Source organism: Aulonocara stuartgranti (genome assembly GCF_965226115.1).
Source record: "Aulonocara stuartgranti genome assembly, chromosome: 10".
NCBI classification, from domain to species: Eukaryota; Metazoa; Chordata; class Actinopteri; order Cichliformes; family Cichlidae; genus Aulonocara; species Aulonocara stuartgranti.
Genome location: NC_138946.1, coordinates 24,647,901 through 24,675,876, shown reverse-complemented (window position 1 = coordinate 24,675,876; position 27,976 = coordinate 24,647,901). Strand labels below are relative to the sequence as shown.

The 27,976-nt window shown below is 42.1% G+C and overlaps 1 protein-coding gene across 5 annotated transcripts; it reads left to right on the top strand.

Moving 5' to 3' along the window:
* The first annotated feature begins 33 nt into the window (after positions 1 to 33).
* On the top strand, positions 34 to 27,863 carry kdm6bb (lysine (K)-specific demethylase 6B, b). Of its 5 annotated transcripts, XM_082548561.1 has the most exons (22): positions 39 to 295; positions 2,531 to 2,695; positions 4,710 to 4,768; positions 5,247 to 5,370; positions 7,041 to 7,097; positions 7,362 to 7,566; positions 7,648 to 7,896; positions 8,936 to 9,091; positions 9,170 to 9,448; positions 13,729 to 16,283; positions 16,379 to 16,505; positions 16,965 to 17,070; positions 17,537 to 17,742; positions 19,415 to 19,584; positions 19,671 to 19,739; positions 19,825 to 19,973; positions 20,282 to 20,396; positions 20,480 to 20,667; positions 20,802 to 20,943; positions 21,057 to 21,183; positions 21,611 to 21,781; positions 23,812 to 27,863. In XM_082548561.1, exons 4-22 carry the CDS (start codon positions 5,252 to 5,254, stop codon positions 23,833 to 23,835), a joined length of 5,214 nt encoding a protein of 1,737 aa, XP_082404687.1. In that variant the 5' UTR covers positions 39 to 295; positions 2,531 to 2,695; positions 4,710 to 4,768; positions 5,247 to 5,251; the 3' UTR covers positions 23,836 to 27,863. The 5 variants fall into 5 exon arrangements, 4 of the variants coding, with proteins under 4 accessions (XP_082404686.1, XP_082404684.1, XP_082404685.1 ...); XM_082548560.1 differs by having other exon boundaries at positions 34 to 295; positions 2,535 to 2,695; positions 8,936 to 9,448; XM_082548558.1 differs by having other exon boundaries at positions 38 to 295; positions 8,936 to 9,448.
* Positions 27,864 to 27,976: the final 113 nt, after the last annotated feature.

Below are 27,976 nucleotides of genomic sequence, written 5' to 3'. Positions count from 1 at the left end.
CTCGCATACCCTGCAAAGTGTGTTTGATAGGAAGCTCGCGCGCCTCATTCGCTCGCACCGCGTGATTGACAGTCGGCCGGCCCGCCCCCGTCGTTTCTGTGCACATGGATGGGTCTGCTGCGAGAGCGAGAACCAGCATCGGAGTGGAGTGGAAACAGGAAGAGGAGGAGAAGAGGGAAGAAAGGAGAGGATCGTGCGAGAGACGAGGTGGCCAGGAGTTGAAAGGGAGGAAAAAGGGGAACAGAGGGGCGTGCGACGAGAGAGAACCAAAACAAAAACAACAAAAAAAAAGAAGGTAAAGGAGAGAACCGCGGGCGGGTGGGCAGGAGGGAGGCGGGGGGGGGACTGGATGTGCATTTATGTCTGAGTGGAAATGTGTCGCTTTGTGTACAGCACTGTGGAAGGAGAAGTGTAACTGTTTTCTGTCCCCTTGCATTGTTGCTGTTATTTGTGTCACTATGCCAGAACGATCTGCCTTGGATGAGCATACTGCAGTGTGTGTGGTGTCTGCAGACTGCCGCACGTTCCTGAATGAAGCTCCCTCTCCCTCTCTCTCTCTCTCTCTCTCTCTCTCTCTCACACATACACACACACACACACACACACACACATACACATACATGCACACATACATGCTCACGTGCAGACACACAGCATGCGCAAGAACAGAAATGTGATGGGAGGGGGAGGTTGAAGATAGGGGAACTGTTGCAGTTACACTCTTGTTATGGCTACATCGGTGCTCTCCGGCACATTTAAACTGTTGAATATCCTCTTGTGTGAGCGTGGAGGGAGGGAAAGAGGTGTACAGTAGTAAGGCTCTTCAGTGCAACCAAGTGCTGTAATTATGGCTTTAGCTCAGGTCTGAACTGTGTCACTTGCTGGGCTCCTCTCAAAGTTCACTTCCCTCAACATGTTTCCCACAGTGGTTCTTTGGCCATGCGTTGACTCCATCTAAATATCTGGGTCACGTTTGATAACAGAAGCGATCCCTTTTTGTGATTTTGAAAGGAAAAGCAGCAGTCTGACGTTACTGTCAGTAATGTGAACCTGGTGTATGCTTTCAGCTGAAAGGATCAGTGCAAGCAACCACCTGCACGTGCATTTCTAGGTTACCATTCTCCCACAAACCCAGCTGTTTGTCACGCGCATTCATGCATGCATCCAGCGTCTTCTTCACTCCTGCTTCACAGTCTTTTGTTAAAGAGAGGGGGGAAAGCTGTACAAAAAAGCTTCATTTTTTTGCATTGTTTGCAAAAGGCACCCCTCTTTCTTGTTCTTGACCTTGCCTTGGTACATTCCAGCACCCCCTCGGAGAGCTGTGCTTTATGGAGCATACACTGGGAAGAAGCTGCTGTTACAGAAAGGGAGAAGGGGGATAGAGCAAGAAGGGGTGTGTGTGTGTGTATGCGTGTGTGTGTTGGGGGTTATTTTTAGAAATGTGATTGATATTCGCCTCATACTGTACGTTCTTTCTCTGCGATGGTGACACTATTTAAGGCCGGCGTCCGATAAAATCACGCATGTGCACGAGAGCCTGCCCAGTCTCTTGTTTCTCGTCTGTACATTGTTGCTCGTCCGCTCTCCTCCATCTGTTCTCCTCACGTCTCTGCTCTGTGTTAGCTTAGCAATAGGAGACCACCAGAGGCAGCCCATCGTTCCTTTTATGGTATAGGAGCTGTGCTACATATACACACACGCACACACATGCACATGATGGAGCCTCGGTGGAAAAAAAGATCTGCACATCTGCAGCGGGGTCACTGCAGTCGGCGTGGTGGAAGATTTGCATGAATTTGACAGCTTGTTTCTGAAGCTCTGGAGATCTCAGGAGCTGACAGAGCTGCTGTGTAAACAACACCCAAGCCTGAAGAGAGCGAACAGAGAAATGTGGCAGGATCCATTAAATCCTACCGCTCGCCCCCCCCCCCCCCCCATTTCCATGTCAAAATTCACACACAAATGTAAAAACTCCCCTCCTTGCTCGAGGCCTTCCTCCCAGCTCTGGACTAAATGATATCATTGGTTGCCAGGGATACAAGGACACAGCGTGCAGAGAAAAGGAAGGGTGAGGCATGGGCAGAGCCGTACAGATTGCCTGGAAGAGAAAGGGTGGGATATTGGATATCAAGAGGGAGGGAGAAGGAAAAAAAAAAGAGCCTTGTTGAAACAAGTAAGGAAGAGAGCAAAGGCAAAAGGGCAGACCAGCAAGGAGGGGAAGGCAGGAGGAAAGAATGCCTGCCAGCTTGTCAAACCATGCTTCCTCTCCTCTCTTGCTCACAGCTCTTTGTCTTAGAGGGGGTCAGGTTTGCAGCAATGTAGATCTTTGCAAAAAAAAAAAACAAGAACAGAAAGAAAGAGAATGGGCAGGTGTACCCAGGGGACAGATGAGATGGAAGTGCCCTTTTTCTTAAAAAAGCAAACAAACAAACAAAACCTTCCTTATCTTGTACATCTGTGCACCAACTGGCGATGGTATTTCCTCAGTCCTTTTTTACTGTGTGTCTGTCTGTGTGTGTGTGTTTACCAGCTAGCCAAGGATGAGGATGTCTATTTAGAGGGATCCGAGACTCTGCGGGTCTGCTGTCTTTCTATTCCGGCCTGACAGCATCATCTAATTTGGACCAGAAAGTCCCCACTCCCACTCACCCCCAACTCCACCAACAACACTGTTCTCTCAGCATTTATTTTGAAGGTAAGACTTGTGTAAGAGATGCACAAACACACACATGGGTTCTACATTTGGTTTCAAATAGCCAGATGTGGGTTTACATGGCTGTCCTTCTTTGGTGGCATGGAAAGAGAAAGGAGATGGTGGGTTTAAGTGAACAATAGGCGTCAACAAATGAAGGCTTTTTACCTGTCTGCGCACAAACGTTACACACTGCCAAAGCAAAGAGGGGACTGTAGTGGCCAAAGGTACAGTGGTAATTGAATGCACCTGGCATTTCATAAAGTCAGCTCTTACATACTACACTTTTGGAATTGTGTACGCTTTCTTTTGGGCTACCTTGCTGTGAAGGGAGTTTAACCTGCAGCAACTTAACCCATTCTGCACATGACATCATGTGGCCTCGCAGCTACAGCCCATATGTCTTGAATTAACTCCTGCACACATGGGTTTAATATTGGAGCCACAGAGCCGTTGTTGTGTGGAGTCAAATGCAAGCTGGTGCTGACTGACGGCTCCCCCTACAACACTGTAAGCAGGGAGGGTCTATACCAGATGGGTCTGCATACCGTTGCCCCATCACTTGCAAGCACAGCAACCGCAGCACTTTGTCCGCAAATGTTGTGAAAGTAGGAAAAAAGTGGAAACTGTTGTATGCAAGTAATTGTTTGGGACAGTCACAAACACTCAAAATACATTAACAGAACCAAGCGATATCTCAGCTAAGGAGACTTTTACTGATAAAGCGGCAGAGTGGAATTGCGGACGTTTGAAACAGCAGATTTTTAGCAGGACTGGGGTGGATGTCGCCAGATGTGTTGCATCTGCTGCACAGCATAACCCAGCGATGACTGATGTCACCCGGTTCTGTATGTGAAAGTGAAAGCATGCAGTGTTGTTGTAATGCATGCTAGCAGTGCAACGTTGTGTGCACGCTTAAAGACCTGTTGTGTTCTCAGTGTGCTCTAAAAATACATCTAAATGCAGTTGAGTCTGAAAAGCCTAGAGCTACAGCATTAGGAACTGTCTGGCCTCAGTTGCTCTAGCAACTGGTTGGAAATGGTCCCTTGAAGAGGCTGCTTCCTTCACTCATTCAGCACTCGCAGAAAAGTTAATATAACACAGCTGCAACAGTCTCACCACGCACAGAACCATGAAAAAAACAACAAAAAAACCCTACTTATAGTAGAATGAATGCACAGTGAGGGAAGTGGTGAAATGCTGCATGCCAGTTCATCATTCATTGTGAGAAATGAAGCCAATGTCTCACCGTAACAGCAAAGCTTTCTTCAGCAAGAAAAGTGTGTCATCATTAGAGGCAGTAAGTGATCTTTTCGGTCCACGCTAATGAAAGACGTACGTGTGACTTTCCTGTTTTAAGCAATGAAAGCAATCACAAAAGTGGAAATAAGAATTGAGGCTGTAAGACACTGTAAAAGACAGATACAGTGCAGCAAGCTCCTGACTTGATATAGATTGTGGCTTAGGAGGAATATAGGGAAACGCAGAGCTCCTGGAATAGCGACTGATAAAGCTGGCTAGAATGAACTCCTACTGTGGATGTCTGCTGCTGATTTGAGCCACATCTACCACCAGCTCTGTCAGTAAATTAGGGACTTATGGCTTGAAGGGAATGGTGATAAAATAAATGCAGCAGGCCACCATGGTTTTTTTTTTTTCTTTCTTTGTCTTCAAAGTGAGGTTGCCATGGCCCATGGTCTCACTGCAGTGGGCTTTTTTTTCCCATCACTGGGTGACCACTGGCGGTGGTGGCTGTGATTAGAGAGAAGCTGAGTGCACAGTGCAGCTGTGGCTGAGTGATGGTATTACCACTGAGCAGATACAGTGCAGCAGCAGAAAATTCGGCGAGCAGAATTAAATCTACCGGGAGCACACAGAGTGATAGTGTGGCATCAGTTCAGTCACAAACCCACATGATTAAAAAAATAAAGCTTCTTATAACGCCAGAAGAAATGCAAGTGTTGTGGAAAAATGCCTTGAACGGAATGTTTCACTTAACCACGTGTTTTGTCCACAGACTGCTTTTTTTGCTCTCAGGTGTGAAGTGGAGGGCCTCCAAAACACAGACCAAGACTGGTAACCACATAAATATTTTTGTCTGTCTCTGTGCTCTCTGTGTGTGGGTGTGTTTGTGCGTGACTATTTAAAAGCAGACATACTTCACAATTTGGCGCTACCGTACAGAGTTTATTATCACCCAAAGTCCTTACTGCACTACAACCCAGAGCTGCATCGACCTGAGGTATAAGTATCATGGAACTAAAGCTCCCTTTTTTATATACGTGGTATGAATGTAGGAATTACCTTCAAATGAAAATTACTGCACAATTCATTGCAGTGGACCCTGAATACCGTATACAGCATGTGTGCAGTATATGCATTTCATATACCTGGGATGTGCATGCTGAAATTTGTGTTAAAAGTTTAAAGGAGCATCATTTTGAAATTGCATTTCATAAAGTCAGGGTATTTAAATATTTACAGGTTGATTTGTGTATTCAGCATTTTCACTTACACATTAAACTCTGTGCGTGTGTTTGTGTGTGTGTTCCAGGCTGCATGTATCACCCAGCAGAGCTCTACTCTGGCCGTAACACATGGGACTCCTACTCAGCTGGAGGACCTAACAAAGGACAATGGGCTCCTGTAAATGCTCGCCCCTGGAGCCACACACAGAGGTCAGCAGCACCGTCCCCAAACCCACACACAAACGCAACACTTGCAGGACAGTATTTCATTTAAGGGGTACACATGTGATTCACCTGCAGCAGATAACATGTGCTATGCATGTGCCTCACCATACTATATTCGTTTGTTTCTATTTTCATGTCTCTGATCATATTGATATGAAAAAAATTAACCACTAAGGCTGCATCAGTTAAGAAAGCCAGTGTGACTTTTAAAAAAAGATTCTGGGTTTAAGCTCACTGCGGCCGTTGGTAGTGGAACAACTCGATGCTCGAACTTCCTCAAACAAGGGTCACTTGAGCACGTGAGACCTGAGCCTTTTGTAGTCTGGGCTGACTCAAGATAAGAGCCACTTTATGTGGCTGACTGATCAACTGAAACTCTGATGAGCATATTCATGAAAAGCTCTCACTTCATGTGCAGCTGTGGGAATAAACCCGTGTGCGGTTTCAACAGACAGGCTTGTGGTGAATGAAACTACAGCATCTTCAGCTGCAGTTGGCACAAGACTCAAGTCTCGCTATTCAGCTGCAACAGTTGAGGGTACGCGCTGATGAATGCGACTGTAGCTCATGCAGCTATGTGCAGTCGCGGCTTTTGGAGAGAAATAGATAATAAAAGTGAAAGGAAAGCGCTCGTTTTCAGCTCCATAGTTTTCTTCCTATTTCTAGGGTAAAGCTGCTACAGTAGCTTTGCATGATTCGCAGATCAAAATAATCTTCATGCATTTTATACGGAGCCTTGGTGCAGCCAAGTTCATCTAATGTCTGAAACAAGTCATTTTAGTTTTCTTTCCACTACCTTCAAGCAAACTTAGCTTCTGATTGGCTGCTTCTCATAGCAGCAGGTAGGTAGAGAGTGTGTTCTTGCAGACAAAGCGCTGTGCATGAGATGACCATATAAGGGAGATCAGCTGTTATTCACATCATACAAAGCCAAGAGTTTAAAAACATACTGCCTGGATATAGTGTTTTAGAGCAGTTTGAACTAACTGATAACAGTAATCTAAATAAGTAATGTAGAAATGAAGCTGATGCTCTTATTCCACTACGTATTTGATGTGTTTATTATGCGCATCCACCACTTAAAGTTTAAATAGTTTGGTTGAGTCATGGTGGTTACCGTGTGTGGTTAAACTAGTGTTTCTTAATCAGGCCCCTCTGGTGGAGCATAGAGCCACTGCAGGGCTGTAGGTAAAAACATAAAGCTAAATATAGTGTTCTTTATTTAACATAAGTAAACAAAATTCTGCTAATGCTGTGGTGATAGCATTTATTTCACAGAGAAAAAAAACACCTTGAAAACATTTTCTTGTGGGGTGTGGGCCGTAAACTATTTTCATTTTCTGAAGAGGAGGCATGCCAGGAGAAATTTTAGAAACAGTGGGATTAAATTATTCTTGCAGAGACCTTTGATGAACAAGCTGTGAAGTTTAGCATGTGGGAAAAAACTGGATTAGAGTCGCTGTGAAGGAAAACCTCATTTCTGAGTATGTCCAAAGTTGTGAGCAACTTTGAGCAACAGTGAACTACATTTAACATTTATTTGCAGAAAACATTTGAGAAATTAGCTTTAATCTGACTTCAGGCTACGAGTAAAAGCGTCACATCTTTTGAAACGAATTAAGACAACACAATATTTTTTTTGTCCCCCACTATAGGCTCCAAGAGGGGCGCAAACAGCCATATCATTCTCTGTCAAGTCGTATTTATAGCAGGTAAGTATTTATCGTTCATACCACACTTTAAAGGGGTTTGTGTTGACCAGCTTTCAGAGCTATGTGCTGTGATTTGTGACTGAAACTGCTTTTGTCAGTGTCATTTTCTCTAAGCTGGCTTCACTCGTACTGAGAAACTGAACAGTACAACTCTTGATGCCCTGATGAATCTGAGTATTGACCGGAAAAGTTTCCGTTGTACTGTGGTGTAATTACCATTAATGCCTGTCCACAGCGTGGTCCTGAGTTTAGTTGTTTTCACAGGGGTGACAGAACAATCAACCATGTCTCGGACAAAGGTATCCCAAAGGGGCATAGCCAGCTGCTGCGAATTTGGGATGGTAAAGAGGTGCAGTTTGAGGTCCAGAACTGGCATCACAACTCCATCCATTCGTTCCACATCCGAGATGGCACCAACAATGGTTATCTGCCAGGACCAGAGGAACGCTACGCAAACTGGCAAAACAATGTCAGCAACTTTGTGGTGAGGTGTTGCCGATAAGTCATTAGTTAAGGAATCTTGACTGTATTGTTTTTCTTTTCCCAATAGAACGGGGCTCCTCGCCTGCATCGCAACAACAGGGAGCTTCAGGGAACCACGCCAGAGAGATGGGCCCACTCGGACCCCCGCAGGAGTTTCCCAGACAGGATGGTGAACAACAGAACAGGACCATGGAAACGGCCAGCCCTCCACCAGCGACGGGAGCAAGCGCATCATCACAGTCCAACCCCGGAGCACCCATTAACCCCCCGGGATGAGTGTCCAGCTAAGAGGAGAAGAGACTTTGGACCTGATCAGGTAAATGTGTTTGATTTGGAGACACAACCTTTATTTCATTTTTTAAACGCAAAATGCGTAAAATGTCACTGCTAGATGTCAGGAGATTGCAGTCGGTCAGCCAAGAGAGATCAAAAGCATTCAATGTAAACAGTAACCCATAACTGCTATGGTCAACTTTTTTTCTACTATCTGTGTATAAAAGCATTTTTGTACACGCTTTGTTTTAACATATTTGAATAACACGGAAAGTAAATCAGGAAAGTGTTTTACGTTTTTTACCCCGTAAGTCACCTCAAAACCTCTGGCCTCAATTCATCTATGGTGAGTGCAATATGTATCCACGTCTGTAAAACTGTGTAAAACTTCTGTTCAATGGCAGTTATGCTGAGATAAGTTGTTGAGGATATCCAAAGGCTTTCTGTGTTTCTGGCTGCTGTTAGCGGCGTTTTTTACCGTGTTGGCTACTATTAGCTGGCTCTAGTGAAACTTTCTTTGAAGTGGCTCAAAAACTGGAAGTAAAGTTTATGTACATCTTTGTGTGTTAGAGCCCTGACTTCGGTTCAGGAGCAGAGGCTTGAGGTGAGGAAGAAGAGGATGGTATTTTATACAGATGCTGTGTTATCCCTTTCCCTTGTGTTTTAGCTTGTTGAAGGGGAAGCCTTCTCAGGCCATAAAACATAGGACTTTGACTATTACATATGTAGCTAGTCTCTAGCCACATACAGGAAACTCAATTTGCGAGGTCGGTGATGTCCATCTCGGGCACTCAAACACTGCATGTTTAATGGATTCGTTTTAAGTTCACGTGAATGGATCAGTTTGTTTAACGCCATAATTACTCACTAATCAATATTTATTTATGAATACAACATTGTTTTTTTTCTATTAACCTTAGTTTCTTAAACTTAGTCAGATAATTTCATTTGACCTTACTGTGCCAATTTCACTGCTGTCACTATGTTTACATGTACACATCTACATGGCATTTCATTTCTGTGTAACAGCCCCACCTATTGGTGTAATGCAGTTTTAAAAGAAAGGATATTTATCTGTTTAGGCTTGTCATACTGGATCCAGGCAATTACCTTTACTTGTTCGTGCCCCATCACCACCTCACCAACAGCGCTCCAACCAGGACGACTGGAAGCCTCCAAGTGACAGGGCGGGTCCATGCCACCACTCTGAACACAGGACCTCAACAAAACAGCAACAGGTGAGCATGTACAACATGTATTATTCCTCAGATTTGGCACAACCATTGATTCCCAAATCTGGTTTTTCACTTTTGCAGGAAACCTCTAAACTGCGAGCTGGGAAACACGGCTTCAGTGACCCAGTGCCATCCAACCAGAGCTGCGGCAGGAGGCCACCGCATTATGGAAGCAGAGGGAAGGTCGAGCGGAAAATCTCATCTTCACCAGCAGACCACACCCGTGTGCCTTACAGCCACCAACACCATCACTATAACCATCAACGGCACACAGGCCAGCCTAGAGCACCTCAGCACAACGCCCCACTACACCCTCTGGAGGATAAGGACTCTTGGAACCATTATCACAAACAAAGCACAGTAAGAGATAAACTACTATCACACTTTTATTTCAGTATGCTATTTTACACATAGTAAACAGGTAGAGTGTTTTTATTGCAAAGCCATATGCTCATAAAGTGTGGGTAGATGTTGCTCTTTATCACCTTCAGAATTGACAGGAGACAGTATGTTTTTAAAGGGGTCATGCTCTGGTGACCATGATGTTATTTGTTGTGTACAAGAAAGAAAAAGTAACCTGGTCTTTTTCCACCCATCCTGAGGATCCTCCAGAGCGTTTGGGATCTGTATATCCTAGCTACAGTACCCTATAGTTAAATCGATTAATAATGATTAATGATTAGTGTCAGTATAATTGTGTTTTCTTCCACATCCCCAGTTTTATTGTGAACCTAAAGACCATTACACACTGAGTACTTAGCGGAAAAGTGACACATTCCACATTTTTTCAGATGCAAACTTGTCGACCGCTCGTCGAAGCGCTGAATTTTAGCAGAAAATTAATTCTCAAAAAACGCACTGTGAAAAAAGTTGACATTCAATTCAATTCAATTCAATTCAATTCAATTTTATTTATATAGCGCCAAATCACAACAAAAGTCGCCTCAAGGCGCTTCATAATAGACATGAAGCGATGATGAGCTGATCCTGATGTTTCTAAACAAGAAAAGGAAGAAAAGGAAGAAAAGGAGATTCTGAGCTCATCCAATTCTCACATAAAGGCAGCAGCAGGGAGAATTTCTTGGTTTGGTCCAGGAGTTCAAGCTGTATCACGAACACTTTCGTACATATTTCAGGATGTCAGTGGGGTAGTTGGAATTCTTGTTGACAGAGTTTGGACCACATCTGAGGAGGCAGAGAAGTAATTTCCGAGAGCAGATTGAACAGTGTTTAGTAGGGGTGCAACGATACACAAAATTCACGGTTCGGTTCGGTTCGATACTTTGGTGTCACGGTTCGATATTTTTTCGATACAAAAAAAATGTTCATGCCTTTTTAATTTGTCATTTATTAAAATTATAAATGTATATATTTAAACTCAAAGGTACAGTTTTTAAATTTAACCCTAACCCTTGTGCGTGTTTTTTATTTTGACAGCGAATGCGCACCTGCGGACCACTTATGTGCAGCCCTGGTTATTTAGCTCGTCATATTGCAGCCACAGAAATTATTTTGTCCATGAAACCATAAAGCTGCACTTTCCTTTTGCCTTATAGTCTGATTTGTCATAACTTCTCCGTTTTGTGGTAAGCTTTTCTTTGGCTGTCACTTCTTCACCCTGACCTGTCTTATTTGGCTCAGCAGAACTAAAATATATATCCTGCTGCTTTTACACACGCACTCACATAAGCTCAGCGATTCTCTGCGCGATCAACCTCTCACATGTTTAAGCTTGCTGCGGGAGATTTCACTTGTCATGTTTGCATAGTAAGCTAACGATTAATAAGACGATGTCAGAGGAATTGGTGCACAAATTATCATCACTCACAGATCAGTGCTGTCGCTCTCTATACACAGTTCGCACGATTGCAAAGTGAAAGCAAAAAACAAGCGCAAATTCAAACGCGATCAATATGTCACATATTGACAGTGGCTCACCGATGCCAATGACATAATTACCCAGCTACATTTCTGAAAGAATGCAAAAGCATTGACATATATTTTTCCTTCCTACAATAGCCCAACGGGCAGGGAAGAGATAGATTTTGGTAGCCCGACTGAAAAAATCGCTAGCTCCAGGACGTCGGGCTAGCGATATTGCAAGCCATGTATCTGATTGAGGAATCACTCATCTTTGGAAAAGAGAGTTTATTACAGAGAAATGTCTCTTTCCAAAATAAAAGCTATACTATCCGCTTCTTCTGGGCTATATTCTCAGCAGCATAAGGAGAATCATGTGCTAACAGCTGTCTAAATGACTCGGCTAAAGTTAGTAGCATGCTTGTTGTTTTTGTCTTTGCACTAGGATGATGTCGGCGTAAATGTGCAGTCATATTCGTTGTGTTCCCACTAGTGCTTTCAGGTTAATCTCGTTGAAATGACCTTAACGCCACAACACGGCAAATCTCCGTTAACGAGCTACCGCCGATCGCCCCGTGCATGGGGCTAGACGGCCAACACGTTAACGAGCTAACTGCGCTAACACACTAGTTCCCACCCATGTAATTGAGCATTGCATGGCACATCCAACATACTGTTTTACTTTAGTCCATGACTCGCTTACCTTCAGGGTCATACGTCACATGAAAACCAAAATAATTCCAAACGCCAGATCTGAATGAGAGTGGGGGAGGTCCATGTTGCAAGGAGAGCTTAACTTCTGTCTTGCTAGCTTGCCCTGCGCTCTTCCTTCTGACTATGCTGTCTGTGTTGAGCGCTCAGTGGATCTGCGCTCGACAGTGCAGCCTAGGCGGAGTAGTCGAACACAGATTCACTGAGCGCTCCACACAGACAGCATCGTCAGAAGGAAAGTTGATAAAATAAATTACAAATGTTGTATTGTTCGATACATATGCGTACCAAACCGAAAGCACTGTATCGAACGGTTCAATATCGATACGAATATCGTTGCACCCCTAGTGTTTAGCTGTGTGTAAACAGGTAAAACAGTATAATTTTACTATTTACATATCATTGCATATTCAGTACTAGAGATGGACCGATCCGATATTACGTATCGGTATCGGTCCGATACTGACCTAAATTACTGGATCGGATATCGGAGAAAAATAAAAAATGTAATCCGATCCATTAAATATCACGAAAGCACCTCACAAAACTTGCAACACGCCGTAACTCACCTCAGAACGTTAGCACGTCGGAGCAGTATGCATCACGTGATAGAGCGGCTGTGGCATGCGGGACCTGTCGGTGGTCTGGATAGCATTTGGAGCTTCGCTAGCAACCCGGCATTTCATCTCCGACAAAGTTATCCCCGAGAGAAGTAAAGCAAGTGTGTAAGTCCATCTCTGAATGTAAAGCATTCCTGCGTTAAGCTTAACAAGCGACTGCCTCTTCTTGCTGCTACTTCAATCATGAAACTGCTTAATGATCAGCTGATCGGCTTTTCTGTCGCGAGTCCGTCTTTCTTGTTTGTTTTTGGCCCACTTTGCACCAGAAAGAGGAAACCAGCGGCTGAACAACAGCAGCACGTTTAAGCTTGATAAGCTGTTGTTAGAATTTATTTAATATTACTTTCTACTCGAGAATCTTTTTCTACGTAGCTGACGGCTGGTAACTGTGCAGGGGCGGATCTAGCAAAGTTTAGCCAGGGGGGCCGATAGGGCATTAACAGGGAAAAGGGGGCACAAAGACATACTTTTCTTTCTTATTCTCATTTAAAATGTCTAGCTTTTAATAAATAATTATCTGACACCCAAAGTTTTAATTTGATGTAAAATGAATAGAAGTCAATTACTGTATATAGTGACTATTAAGTCTAATATATATACCCTAGTAAGCTATAGTACTTTTTCCTTTGGGAAGGTACCATCTGTGCAGTCTGCAATTTTGTTGAAGAAAGATGTTGAATCTATTTAATATTTCTTGAAAAATAATTGATTTCTGTGCATTTTTTTTTCACACTGCATCAAATTAAGGTTGATTACGTCAATTAAGCATCATGAGGTGGAGCGTGAGGGGTGGTTCCCTATTTTTTATTTATTTATTTTTGTTGCTGGGAGTTGGAACCCTATTAGTTAGGTTGCTTAATATTTACGCTAAGTACTCTTTAAAATACCAGAATAGGGAGGATGGTGTAGGTTTAAGTTTATTAGATTGATCAGTATTGCTGAACTATGAAACATTTCTTTTTTGCATACAGGTATAACAGAATAGCTTTAGTGTAGTTGTTGTTTTAAACTTGAGTATGAACTTATACAAAATGCAGCAAGATATTTAAAAAAAAAACAGTTGATTAAAAAACACTATATTGGATTCATATCGGTATCGGCAGATATCCAAATTTATGATATCGGTATCGGACATAAAAAAGTGGTATCGTGCCATCTCTATTCAGTACTGGCTTTGAGCTACAATCATACTTTTTGCCAGATTCAGTGATCTGATTGGTCAGAATGTTTCTTTTCATCAGAAAACTTAGAAAAATTCAGCTTGGTCCCAAAAAGTACATGACAAGTTTGTCCAGTAAAATTACACAGTCACTTGCACAGTCACGTGCACCAAGAATAAGTGAGTCTGAAAGATATTTTTAACACTTAACCAATTTTACATGTCTGGTGTATAAAGGCCTTAAATGTACAATACAGCTTAAAGTTACTGATGCAAAATTAATTCTGCAGGAGAATCAGCGCATTCATCAACGGACAAATTCAAGGGACCCCTCCCTCTTGAAATCTGGTGTAAACTCTCCTCAGTACTCATCTGTACTCTGTGGTCCGAACAATGGAGGTTTTACTTCCAGCAGTACAGGTGCTCCTTCCAGTCCTTCTACAGACAAAATGCTCAATGGCAGAAAAGATTCACCAGTCATTCAGCCGCGTTGTCCCAGCCTCAGTGGGCAGCTAAAGCTCCAAGAAAGTCCCAGTGTCATCCCGAGACCCAGTCGGGGATCAAGTACATCTCCGACACCCCATGCTGGTTCAAAATCTAGGCTTTCAGACCTCAAGTACAGGAAGACCTCACAGCTCCTCTGCTCACTGCAGTCTCCCCACGATAGAGCAAGAGTGGACAAGCCTGAGAGGGAGTTAGAAGATAAAAAGTCTGAATCCAAACAAAAGTATAAGCTGCTGAAAAAGGAGAAGAAGGGTGACGTTCCAAAGATGGGCAGAAAGGGTGAGGACAGAAAAAGGCGGAAGAAAAAAGAGGAGAAAAGGTTGGCTGAGAAGAAAAAGAAACGCGATAAAGCATCTAAGAAGGAACGGAAATTAGCCCTCAAAATGAAAGTTACAGAACAGGAAATGTTTTCTTCCATCTCTGTTTCCACCTGTCTAAGTGAGGCAAAGATAAGTAAAATGCAGACTTTGAACGGAGAGAATCAGGCCCAGTCACCACCCAAACACAAGCACAGGGACAGGAGTGAAAAAGGAGAAAAGACTACGCATAGGTCATCCACAAACACCCTTCATCCCAGGCCCACTTCACAGCAGCCATCCTCAAAGTCTGAAAATCACAAAATGCTCAAAAAGAGCAGCAGTGCCCCAGAAACCCCTCTTCCTAAGAAAGCCAGCCACCACCAGGCCAGCAAGCGTTCCACCATCGTCTCAACCCAACTGGAAGGTGAGCCAAGAGCAAAGCCAGATGACATACTCCCTTCCCTCTTATTTAAAGCCTTAGCGCCTCTCAGTACAGTGTGCTCGGCTGGCTTAGAGCAGCAAGGTGGGCAGGGAGGAGTTCTCAATGCTCCAGACCTTCAGCCTGTGGCTGTGATGGGAAATTTAAGGGAAACGGGAGACAACCTTGCCAACACACCTCCTGTGCTTAGCTGGCAGGGATCTCCAGTATCAGATCTTGGAGATGAGGAGGAGGAGCTAGAGAAAGGTGTACTAAGCAGACCTGTCCTCCAGCTCAGCCCCACTCAATGTCTTTCACCCCCTCCTGTAGAGAGTGAAAGCATTGATCATATGAGTGCAGAAGATTATTCCCACAGCAGCATGTCTGAATTCTCTGATCTACCTTGTACAATTGAACAAGTCCTGGAGGAAGAAAAAGAAGCGATGATGGACAGCAGCAGGAAGCTGTCTGGCTCTCCCCTTCATGAGTTTCACAATGATGACGCAGGTCTTGATGATGTCTTTGAGAGCCTGGCCACCTTACTTGCCAGCCAGAGGGTCGCGTGCCGAGGTGGTCCATTCGGCGGTCCTCCTGCTAGTGATGCCAATGGAGTGAAGTACTCTTCCTCTCTTGAACTGGGCCCAGATATCCACTGCCCCGAGAGCCAGGACTTCTTCCCTACATCAAATCCCACAGAATCCTCCGAACCCAGTAATCAATCACCAGTTCACATTACCTCAGACACACTTGAAGAATTCCGCAGTCAGACAGATGTGAGTAAGCCAGCCACCAGCTCAATGGTGCAGGAAAAAGAGGAGGGAAATGAGAGTTATGTACAAGATGTGATGAAACAAGACAACAAGGATGCAGCAAACCCGATGGAGAGGACGAAGACTCTTTTGGATGGGGCACTGAGTGCGGAGCTGACTCTGACCACAACACATACAGTAATGAAGATGGTAAAGCAAGCTCCCTCTACCAAGGAAGAAAGTGGAAACGGCACAAAGACAGAACGTGCAGGCAAAGAGAAAAAGAGAAAACAGAAGGTAAAGGATGGGAAAAGAGAGGGAGCGATCAAGATTAAGATAAAGAGAGAAGAAAATAAGGTCATCAGCTGTAAAATTAAAACAAGTAGAGTACCCGATGTAAAAGACAGCAATGCTTTATCTTCAGTGCCAGTTATTTCATACTCAGCCAGACTGGTCAAAGACAGCATGAAGGGCCAGACTCCTCAGGAAAATCAAACCCCAAATGGTAAAGATATCAAAAGACAAAAAGTGGACACTGGGAATTCAAATGCAACAACAGATGAGAAGAAAGGGTTCGTTAATGAGACTGCCTGTGTAGTCGGAAATACAGACGTTACCACCTCAAATTCAACATCAGCTGTATCAACAAGTCCAACCAAATTAGATCGTCCTGCACCAGCAAGTAAAGTGGACCCACTGAAACTGAAAGCGCTGTCCATGGGCTTGTCTAAGGAGCTGAAGATCCTCTTGGTTAAAGTGGAGAGCGGCGGAAGGCAGACATTCAATATATCAGAAGTGCAGGAGCCCAGAATCCCAATCCCACTTTCCAAGATCAACATCACAAACACAGCCGCTGATGTGATCAGAGCATGCAGGTGAGTATAAAGCTGACAAATGTGCTACCAGCTCACTGAGTGTTATTCACCTCTCTTAATGAGTATTAATGCTCTGGTATCATTTTTTTTCCTAGGGGGGCAAGTCTGAAAGGGAAATTCAAGGAGTCGTACTTGCCTCCCGCATTCTCGGTTAAACCCAACATTGCAGTGGAGACCCCCATTCCTCGTGATAAGCTGAATCCTCCTACACCAAGCATCTATGTGAGTATGTGCTAATTAATGGAGCTCAAGTAACCAGACTTCAAAAGTAATCTTGTTTTTAGCCACGCTAACAGGCTGGTTCTGCGGATCATGTTCTCAGGCTAAGCTGGTCAGTTAGCCTAAACTCAAAAACCTGCTAACCTTTCTAGCCTAGCTTAGCCATTCTCAACTTTTGAAAGGTTAAGAATGAAATCTCTTGGAAATTTAAAAAAAAACTGGATGGATTGCAGTTCAATTAGTTTTTATGGATATACAACAAATCCCCATGTTAACATTTAGCTCAGTTCTATTTCTTGGCCTGTTTATTGGTTAGCAAGCGAGAGCTATCCTAACACACCTTGTTTGAGAAATCTGCAAATTTCAAACCTACTGTGAGGACTTTTCCCCTGGTTTCCAGAGAAATGTTCTCCAACACTGCATTCAGATCTCATCATGGTTTACCCCGTGCTGTTTTCACAGTTGGAGAGCAAGAGGGATGCCTTTTCTCCGGTTCTGCTTCAGTTCTGCACTGATCCCAAAAACGCTGTTACGGTCATCAGAGGCCTCGCTGGCTCCCTCCGCCTTAGTAAGTTTAATTACTGTTAAAAAAAATAATTTTACTTTATTGTTTTGTTCAAATCATCACACAAGAAGCAGGAAAGGTCAAATTAGGCACAGATTGTTCAGATTAAAAAAAACTGGTTTGTCATAGAAGTAGTGGATATTTTAATAGTGCTGTATCTTGCTATATAACCCATTTAAATTTTGTTAGCCACATAACACAATCGAATTTCCCAGAGGAACCCACCCGAGGGATTAATAAAGTTCTATCTAATCTAATCTAATCTAACACTTCCTGCTTCATCTTTCACATTTAAATGCAAAACATGTATTCTCAACTGCGATTGATGGCTTGGCAACCACTCTTCTATGATTGCCGCTTTGAATTCATTTGCATGGCAACACCGGTCTCAGCAATTGAACAGGGGAAAAAAATTTTGTTTTTGTAATTATCTGGTAATTATCGTTCTCTGTTTCTTTCTCCATCGCAGATCTTGGTCTGTTCTCAACCAAATCTCTGGTGGAGGCCAATTCGGACCATGCAGTGGAAGTGAGGACTCAGGTTAAGCAGCCTGCTGATGAGAACTGGGATGCAAGTGGCGCGAGTCAGACATGGCCCTGCGAGAGCAGCCGCTCACACACCATCATTGCCAAATACGCCCAGTACCAGGCCTCCACCTTTCAGGAGAGCCTGCAGGTAGGCATACTCTCATGTTACTTTTATGGCAATTAATGTTGGGTAATTAAATAACTGACTGAATAATTGAGTTGCACCAGCTTTTATTTCAGCTCATGGCTAAATAGATTTTAAAGAAATATTGTATCACATGTTCTAATGTGATTGCTGACATTGCTAAATTTGTTGTTTGCCTGCTGGTGTCTTTTCACCCCTGAATATCATTTTTTAACGGACACTTCAGGTTGGAAGTTCAGCAGCATTTGCTAGACCAGGGTATTTTAATAAAGCAAACAAAAAAAGTTCAAAATAGGGTGTATGGCCAGGTGGCTTCAGGTCATTTCTTCTGTCTGTTAAAGAGGAAAGGGGATTGACCAGTAGAGGACATGGGCAACAGTATGTGACCCAGTTCCAAAAGGCTCCTATATCATTGCAGTCTGTCTGCCCATTTGCACAGTCCACTGCATTAAGCTCCATTTTAAACCAACTGGCTTTTAGTCAGAGTGCATTATAAATCCCTCCCAACAAGAAGTGCGCATCAATGCAGGCTTTCTTACCACACCTGTTTTGTGACCGATATGGAGGAAGCTACACATGCAAAACAAATAAGCACTATCTTTGGTGTTGAAAAAAAGAAACAGATTACAGCTGTGATTTGAATATGAAGGCAGTGTTTTGGATCGTCTTGCATATATTACCAGGGACAGAAATCTGAGCCGTCCATTTCCTACTGCTATGCTTCTTGAAGAATAAAGGCTGCTAGCTCTTCCATGTATCAGCACAGAAAAAAACCAAACAAACAAAAAAAGAGGTCATGAATGAATGTAATCATAGGTCTGAATATAAGACAAGCGGGAACATTTTGGGAGTGTTGTTTTTAAATGTCTGAATGAAACAGAAGGTTGTTGGGTGCAGTTATAGGCACGTTATTAATGTGTTCATCTGATAACAGTATAAAACAAAGCATCCAAGGATCGCAAAGTTCATGTTTCTGTCTGAGAAAGGCAAAGCTATCTCAAAGCTAAAAGTCCTGTCCCGTAGTTAAGAGAACCTTATTTATCATGAAAAAATGTGGTGATCTTTTCTGTGTTAGACAAATGTGTTAACCGCTATGCTATAGACTGGAATTAGGTTGAAGTGGGGTCCATGAACTAGAACTTAAATGTTGGTTTACTTGAATAAACAACAGTGATTTGCAGTGTGTTAAAAACATTTTTAAAGTTGTATGAAAACTAATGTTTTGCAAACTGGAGATTAGCTTCTTTTTTGTCATCTCAGATGTGTGAGATGTATATTTTTCAAGAAAGAATCCATGCTTCTGTAAATAAGCATACATGTGTTATGTGTTCCACTGTGAATGATAATTCAGAATTGTTTTATATTCTTAGACTTGTATTTACTTTTGATGCAGGTCTGTCCATCGTTTAAAGCATTAGGGGGACACTAACAGTATTTTAAGGTATTTTGTTCAAAGGTTATTTGAATAAAATACATTAAATGAAGGTTGTAGGTTAGTAAGCAGATGTGTAGTAGTTTGTGTTTAACAATTTAAGTGTCTGAAGTGAGGAAATCAACACATGCAGGCAAAAACGTGATTGACTTCACAGATGTTTCTGTCCAAAACTTACCTTGAATTTATGTAATCATGCATTTGTTATCAGTTATAAGCTAAGCTCATGCAGATGTATTATAGGAGGAGAAGGAGAGTGACAATGAGGAAGATGAGGAACAGACTCCAAACCAATCGGCAGCCACAAAAGCCGCTCTGACACTATCCAACAGTAAAGGCAATCATACCTCAAAAGCCAGTTCTGCGTCCATCTTGAGCAAAGCTCAGCCTCCTCATGCCAACAGCTCTCTGAGGTTAGTGAAAAACTGTGATCTGTTCGTGTAAAAGGTCACAGTATTACAGCGAAGCATATTCATGTTAGGCTTGTGTCTCTCCCCAGCTCAGAGCAAAAACCTGTTGGAAAGATCATTAAATTCGGGACCAACATAGATCTGTCTGATCCTAAAAGGTAAGATCATGTTAAACTTACCTAATCGAGGATCCACAATCTCTCACATTACCTTCTTTTTTTATGACTTTTTTTTTTTTTCAAGGTGGAAGCCCCAGCTGCAGGAGCTGCTGAAGCTGCCAGCTTTCATGCGAGTGGAATCCAGTAACAACATGCTGAGTCACGTCGGTCACACCATCCTAGGCATGAACACTGTCCAGCTTTACATGAAGGTGCCGGGCAGCCGTACACCAGGTAAGTGCGTGTCTTGACTCAGGAGGGTGTTTTTTAATGTTTCAAATGAGGGATAGCTCAGTAGGTAGAGTGGTAGCCCCATGATCGGAAGGTCAGGGGTTCGACTCCACTGAACGGCTACCTTGAGGTACCCCTGAGCAAGGTACCGTCCCTACACACTGCTCCCCGGGCGCTGCACTGGCGGCTGCCCACTGCTTCACTGGGTGAATGGGTTAAATGCAGAGGAACTATTTCCCTATGGGGACTAACACGCACACTTTACACACTTTGCTTTTCAAATTAAAAGGACTGCTTGTGTTTCTCATCAGGTCATCAAGAGAACAACAACTTCTGCTCAGTTAACATCAACATCGGGCCTGGTGACTGCGAGTGGTTCGCAGTCCATGAGCACTACTGGGAACTTATTAATAATTTATGTGAAAAGTGAGTTAAGAACTTATTCAGTTGAAACAAAAATGATACAAAAGATGTTACTGTAGCCTGAATTGCTTTGGTCTTTCCTTCAGGCATGGAGTAGACTACCTTACAGGCTCCTGGTGGCCAGTTCTAGAGGATCTCTACAGTTCCAACATCCCTGTGTACCGCTTCATCCAGAGGCCAGGCGACCTGGTGTGGATTAATGCAGGGACTGTGCACTGGGTCCAAGCTGTGGGCTGGTGCAACAACATTGCCTGGAATGTGGGACCACTCAACTGTGAGTTACAAGGACAAAAATAAAATAAGCCAAAAGCAGCAGCTTCAAACCTCTTTGTCTAAAGTTACTACTTAAATATGCTGTTGCCTTTTGTCAGCCACTGTTTTGTGTTTGCTTTTTTTTCACTCCTCCAGCATACCAATATCAACTCGCCCTGGAGCGCTTTGAGTGGAACGAGGTGAAGAAGGTTAAGTCAATCGTTCCCATGATCCACGTTTCCTGGAATGTGGCTCGCACAATTAAAATCACAGATCAGGATACCTTCAAGATGATCAAGTAAGATGTGTGTTTGCATCTACAGAATACATGTGTGTATGTGAGGGGGCGTTAGTTTACATCTTTCACTGTCTTCCCCTCCCTCTCTGTCTCCCTCTCTCTCAAACACTCAGACACTGCCTGTTGCAGTCCATCAAGCACATCCAGATTCTGAGAGACCAGCTGGTGGCTGCAGGGAAGAAAATCTGTTACCAGAGCCGCGTGAAAGACGAGCCAGCCTACTACTGCAACGAGTGTGATGTGAGTGACTCTTCTGTTGTGTGAAAGAAGTGAAAGCATGATACGAGTCCCACTTTCAAAAGTCGAGCGCGGTGTTAGTTTAATCAGGCTATGAGGTCGCTCAGCTGACACCCTTTTACACATCCAATTGGCAAATCCATCCTAGAAGATGCTGTTTGTGCTGCTTTAGCTTTCCCTCAGTGCTGCATACCTGCAAGCTGCTTTGTAACCCTCCTCTGCTGTAGCTGCTCCTTTTCATGCTGTTTATGGCATAAGCAATGTTATATCTGCAGTCGCTGATACCTGCTTTGTCCTGTGTTGGGGCTTTGCTTTGGCTCTCCCTATGTCTGCATATAGAAGGGTCTGGAAGGTTCCCCAACAGAGTCATACCACTAAATATGAACTAATGCTTGACTAAAGTGGTGCTGACTACACTGTGTTTGTGCAGGTGGAGGTGTTTAACTTGCTGTTTGTGACCAGTGAGAACAGTAGTAAGACGACCTACGTGGTGCACTGTGAGGACTGTGCCAGAGCTAAGAGCCCGTCGCTGACAGGAGTAGTGGTGCTGGAACAGTATCGGACAGAGGAGCTGATGAAAATCTATGACGGTTTTGTGCTGGTTAGTATGATTTTATAATCTCTAATGGTCACTTTTTAATCTGGCATCTGGAATGAATTAAATTTATTTATTCAGACTGTTTTTTGTTTTTGATGGCATCTCTGTCATGCATTTGGAGCTACGGTGCTGTGAACAAGTATTTCCCCCGTTCTTGATTTTTTTTTCCCCACATATTTGTCATAATTACATGTTTCAGATCATAAAAATATTTGACAAAAATAACCCAAGTAAATACAAACTGTAGTTTTTAAATGAGTTCAATTTCATGGACTGTGAGCAGGCCTGCAACACATGTCTAATCAAGAAACCACTTTAAAAAAGCTGTCTGACAAAGTGGAGCAGGCTAAAAGATCTGAAAAAGCAACACATCATTATCATGAAACAACTGAGAAACAAAGTCGCTGAAAGAAAGCGTTATAAAGCCATTTCTAAGGCGTTGGGACTCCAGCAAACCACAGTGAGCTATTATCCACAAATGGAGAAAACTTTAATGGCCGGCCTACCAAAATTACTCCATAAAGCTTTTAACAACTCATCCAGTAGGTTATAAAAGAACCCAGAACAACATCTAAGGAACCCACTCATGATTCAACAGTAAGAAAGAGACGAAGGCTCATCTCATGTTTGCCAAAAAACATCTCGATGATCCTCAAGAAAATATTCTGTGGACTAACTGGACAAAAGTTGATTTATAATTATTTATTTATTTTTTTTGCATCATGTAACGGGAACAGAGCATGTCATAAAAAGAACATCACACCAGCAGTCAAACATGGTGGTGGATCTGTGATTGTCTGGGGCTGTTTTGCTGCTTCAGGGTCTGAGCGACTTGTCATAATTGGTACAACCATCAGTTCTGTTCTCTACCAGAAAATCCTGAATGAGGATGTCCTGCCGTTAGTTCATGCCCTTAAATTTAAGCACACTTTGCTTATGCAGCAGGTCAGTGATTCAAAACACATCAGCAAGTCCTCTAAATGGTTCAAAAAAACAGAATTAAGGTTTTTGGAGTGCCCAAAGTCCAGATTTAAATCCCCCCAAAACCCTCCAATGTGGCTCACTTAAAACAAATTCTCTAAAGAAGAGTGAGCCACAATTCCTCCACAGCGATGTGAAAGACTCACTTCCAATTATCACAAATGCTTAATTGCAGTTCTTGCTGCCAAGGATGACACAAGAAGTTACCAGGTTTACTTTTTCACATTTTCACTTGGTAGGTCTAGATAAAATTCTGTATTTACTCAGATTATCTTAGTCTAGTATTACCATTTGTTTGATGATCTGAATCATGTAAGTGTGACAAATATGCAAAAAGCTAAGAAATCAGGAAGGGGTCAAATACTTTTTCATGGTGTTGTTTTAGCGAAATTACCTTCCTACGTTTTCTTTTTAACAGGCTGAGCTAGCAAATTTGTGAAGTTCACAACCAAAAAAGAAAATCAGAATTTCCCTGTAACTTTTATTTTTTTCCAAACAGCTACATTGCTTCACTTTACAAAGTGATATCATCTTGCTTCCAAATCATGTATTTGTCATTTAAACAGAGAATAGTCATCATTCTCAAAAAGCACACTGGGTTGGATGAAGTGCTGTTTACTGGTGGCTGATGTGACGCTATTATGTTAATCCAGCCTTTAGAGTTTCTCCCTTTAGAAATGTGTGAATGAGAGTTTATTTCTCTCGATTTCTCTTTTTTTTGTTTTTTATTGGCTTTGGTTAACCTTCCCTAGAACTGCTCTCATCTACCATTATACATATCAAATAAGTCATGTGTTATTTGGCTAAAATTTATATTACTTTTGGCCATGTTGTAAAATTGGGGTTCACATTATGATTTCTTGCTGCAGTAAGGGAGTCTGCTAGGTTCCCTGTCCTGGTGCTTTTAAATAAACAACATCCTTATTGCAGATACTAGTTGTCTGCTTTGAAAAATAGTCCGCAGTAATGCAATGAGTATTTGATAACAGCTCTTTCCAAACCCCCAGCTGAACTGTCTCTCTTCCTCTTTTTTTTCTCCCCTCATCCTTCAGACTCCAACTCCCTTCTCAAAGTGAGGACTCCTCCACAGTGTCTTTCAGCCATAACCAAAACTCTAATGGCAGCACAAATGTTGCCTTCAAGGCAATCTGTTCCTGCAAACACTGTCTCAATCAGCCAATCACGTTTACTCAGTATTGTTTACATCACACTGTAAGGTATGGATACTCAGCCAGTCCAACTATATAGCTCACCGTCTTCCCCATACCAGCTGCTGATTGGACATGTGTTTTGAAATAGAATGACTAGACTGGTACTTTTCACAAGAAGCATTTTAGATAAGGACAGGAGAAAAAAAACACAATGTGAGCACTGCTAGCACTGAAAATCAGGTGATGTATTTTCAACGGACACTGCTGTGATTCAAAAGCGTCAAGTAGCCAGTTCTGTGTATTGATTCAGGTACTTTTATGCAAATTCAGTAGAACTTTTTTACACCAATCTAGTTATTCTATGTGTCCATGAATTTGCTGTGATTCTAATGTACCAGCAGGGGAAACGCTTCATAAGAGAAGTAGCTGATTGTCACATTTGGCATTGTACTGGTTTCTGTTTCTGGTTATTTGTTGTTGGGGGGTTTTTTTTGGTTTTTTTTTCATATTCAGGTAAAAGCTCTGACATTTGTAACTCCTGTCTGTAAACTCTCTGAGGTGCTATTCCAATCTTATTTATGCTCGTTAGATGCTTAAAAAAAGTTTTACCAGCCTAGAAGTACACCACATTGGCCTTGTGAACTTTAGAGGAGAGATAATTAGAAGATTAAACACACACAAAGGTTTTATGTAAGCATTAAAAAGAAAAAAACACAAATTTTTATCAGTGTCTCTAAAATACGGGTTTAGCAGAGGACTAAAACAGTTTTGTTCTTATTTGAAAATGAAGTGTGCAGAAAGAAAAACGAACTTGTCTTATTTGTTTTTGGCTTCTTCACAGGTCTAAATGGTGTTAGGTGTGGTTCTATGACACATGGAGGAAAAAAGGCATTGTGATGTCTTTTTCTTTTCTCTTTTTTCATTATTGGAATGGGCAAACAGTCCCAGTTTTATACCTCTTTTGTTTCAATATTCTTGTTTCTAGATGACAGAGAAGATAAATAATTGTAAATTGTGAATAAATTTATGGGATACGCAGTGGTGTGCATAGATGGGGTGCGAGAGAGCAGGGGTCGCCGTTCGGGTTTATGTCAGTGAAGTGCTCGTGAAGTGAAACGTCCGGAGGGACACACAATCATGTTATAATGCAAAAACCAGTGAGGTCAGACTGCAGGCCGCGTCAGTATCGTCAGTCCTGAAGGGTCCAGCTCAGTGCGCTGCTGCTCAGAAGTTTGGGTTGGTTTCGGAAGATTTTTTGTTTCTGAAATAGAAGCATATTTGTTTTTTGTCTAATGAGGCATAGTGCTGATCAGACATGCCACATGCTACAAAACAATTTCTGATTAATGGACAAAGTCGTCATTGCTTCGAAGAGAACCATCACTTCTGTGTTCTGCGGTGTTTCCTGTTACAGCTTTATCGTGCTAAAAGGCTATGTGGTCGTCAGAAGAGTGTTTTTGTAAATTAAATGAGTACATGTGAAAATGTTTTTTGAAGTAACGGAAGCAGTAAATTTGGCTCGTTCAGTTGTAGCCAAAAAGAAATTGACAAACTAGTTCTAATCAGAATGGAAAGAGATTTTGGAGAGGCTGGTGCACAGCTGAGGAAGAGGAAAAGTCCATTACTGACTAAAGACTGGTTTGAGAAACAGGTACCTCACAGGTCCTCACCTGGCATCTTCAGTGAACAGCAGCTACATAACGTCCGTCTCAGTGTCAGCAGTGAAGAGGTGACTCCAGGATTCTGGTCTTCAAGCAAAGTTGTGAGGAAAAAGCCATATTTTGCTGTTCGGTCTTCTGCCCGTCTTGTGGCTTTTTTCCTTTGTGACACTGCTTAGACGCCTCTTTACTGCAGATGTTCAGACAGGCATTTTATGGGCGCTGTTGAAGCTGCCAGAGAAGACGCCATGTGGCATCTATTGTTCAAACTGGAGACTCAGATGTACTTGGATACTTTATTGGCTGCACACAAGGACCTCCGACTTCTCTTGGTTATAAGCAGATTGTGCTGGTTCAGAGAAAGCTATCATATACGCTGTTTTATTAAATATTTTTGAAGAGCTTCATTATTTAGAACATAAACCTTCTTGATGAAGCAGCTGCAATCAGTCAAACAAAGGCCAATTCTGCAGCTTCCGAGCATGATCACTTAGCCTTCTAACTTAATAAACTTGTATCAGGTAACAGTGTACCACAGGAACACACGATGCTTCCTGAAAACAGCCCTCCATTAAAATAGTTACTAATGATGTATAGTTAACGATTCCGGTGGTCACTGATCATCATTTACAATGTGTCTAATTTAAACTAATGATTACTAAGTAATTTCAATTTTTTTCCAAAAACAAATTACTTTTTTATTCTAAAAAAAAAAAGTGCACCAAAACTTTTGAACAGTATTGCATGTTCAAGAGCGGCTGAATGTAAATATGACAGGAAAGACCCAGATTTCTTTGTTTAACAGCACATCAAATGATTTTCATTGTCATTAATTCATTTTATTGCTTATATTAGTAATGGCGCATTTATTGTTCATATGACCTACTTTTATTTTGCGTTCACTTTTACTTGGCTACAAAATGTGCCAAAGTTGATGTAGCTTCACATGTTGAGATTTTAAGTCACATATTAATGCAATCTATGATGATGTTGTTTTTTGTTTATAAACACAACTAATTTTGTCACAGATACTTTTTTAAAAAAATTCTAAGCTACAAGCTAAAAATCTCACGTGTGCTCTGTAATGTAGTGTGACGCTGGGAGGCTGGTTACCATGCTGTATGCGCCTAGCGCTGCTTCAAGTACATTCAGCAGCTTTTCTTCCTGCCGTTGTCTTTCGTGCTCGCTCCACAAGCTCGGGTCTGTTTTTATGAATTTGGATGGCGGTTCAACCTCACTGTCGTATAACCATTATAATAGAATGCCCACGAATGACATCTTCCACATCATACCTCTGCCCCTCATTAGTCTGTGCACACCATTCAATGTACATAATGTATCTGTTTTCAGGTTTGCTAGAAGACTGTAGATTTGTTCTCAATCAGAAATTTTAACTCGTCTTTGGTCGGACTTGTCCACCTTAGTCATTTGTTTCTGTTGTTGCTATATTAAAATACACCCTAAAAATATCTTGTTTCACTGTAGTTTAAATAACTGCAATGGGAAATCTTTCCCGCTTTTATACCTCTTTTTTTTGTTGTCAGTTTCGATTTTTTGGATCACAGAGAAAATGGAAAATTGTAAATTGTGACATTATTTATACTGTACATTGTCGTTTTCGTATATATTTATTGCATATCAAAGGATACGTCACTTGACAAGGGGCTACAAGGTATTTTAAAAATGTAGTATGGTCATAATGTGTTGATAGGGGAAGTGCAATCAGGGGGGTGGTTTAATTTTCATGGTGCTAGACCCCTCCTTGCCTCAGTGCCCCCTCATTAAACAGCATATAATGATATATGAACATAAGTCAGTGATACAACTCAAACCAACCATTTGGTGCTCAGAACCATTTCAACACAGTTTACTGGTAACAGAAATGGAATGATGTCTTTGTACTGTATCTAACAGATAAATACGAGATCTTTTTTAACATTTTTTTTCCATTGTATGAAATTCATAATCTTGTGAGGCATTAGTGATTTTATGATGAGCATTAGCAGTAGTTGTAACTCTTGACACTTTTGCAGAGACTTTTAGGGATGTGACTTTTAATGGCGTCGAGGTTTTTCGTGTCTTGTCTTCATTATTGGGATTATTTGGAGGGTGTAATAATGCTTCTTTTTTCCCCCTCTTGACTTGTTTGATTTATGCTGCACTTACTGTTTGAAAAAGAACTCACATAGAAGAAAAAACCTGAGCCAGACCTGTCTTAAATCCCTCTGTGATTTTTCTGTGACATATTGTATGGTTGTGCAAGAAAATAAAATGTTTTGATAAATTATCCCACAATGATTTTTTCCGACGTTTCATTTCTTTTTTGGAGTCCCATCGAGTACCTTCTTCAGTCTTAACTGGCTAACCCTCTCTGCTCTCTTTGAGATTAGCTCAATATGAGCGGATGT

Bases quoted from the DNA above. Each gene is read 5' to 3' on its own strand.
- kdm6bb (XM_082548560.1), top strand. From the start codon at position 5,252: ATGTATCACCCAGCAGAGCTCTACTCTGGCCGTAACACATGGGACTCC. The intron at 16,506-16,964 runs GTGAGTATGTGC...CTGTTTTCACAG, and splicing joins CTCCTACACCAAGCATCTAT to TTGGAGAGCAAGAGGGATGC. The intron at 20,944-21,056 runs GTAAGATGTGTG...TCAAACACTCAG, and splicing joins GATACCTTCAAGATGATCAA to ACACTGCCTGTTGCAGTCCA.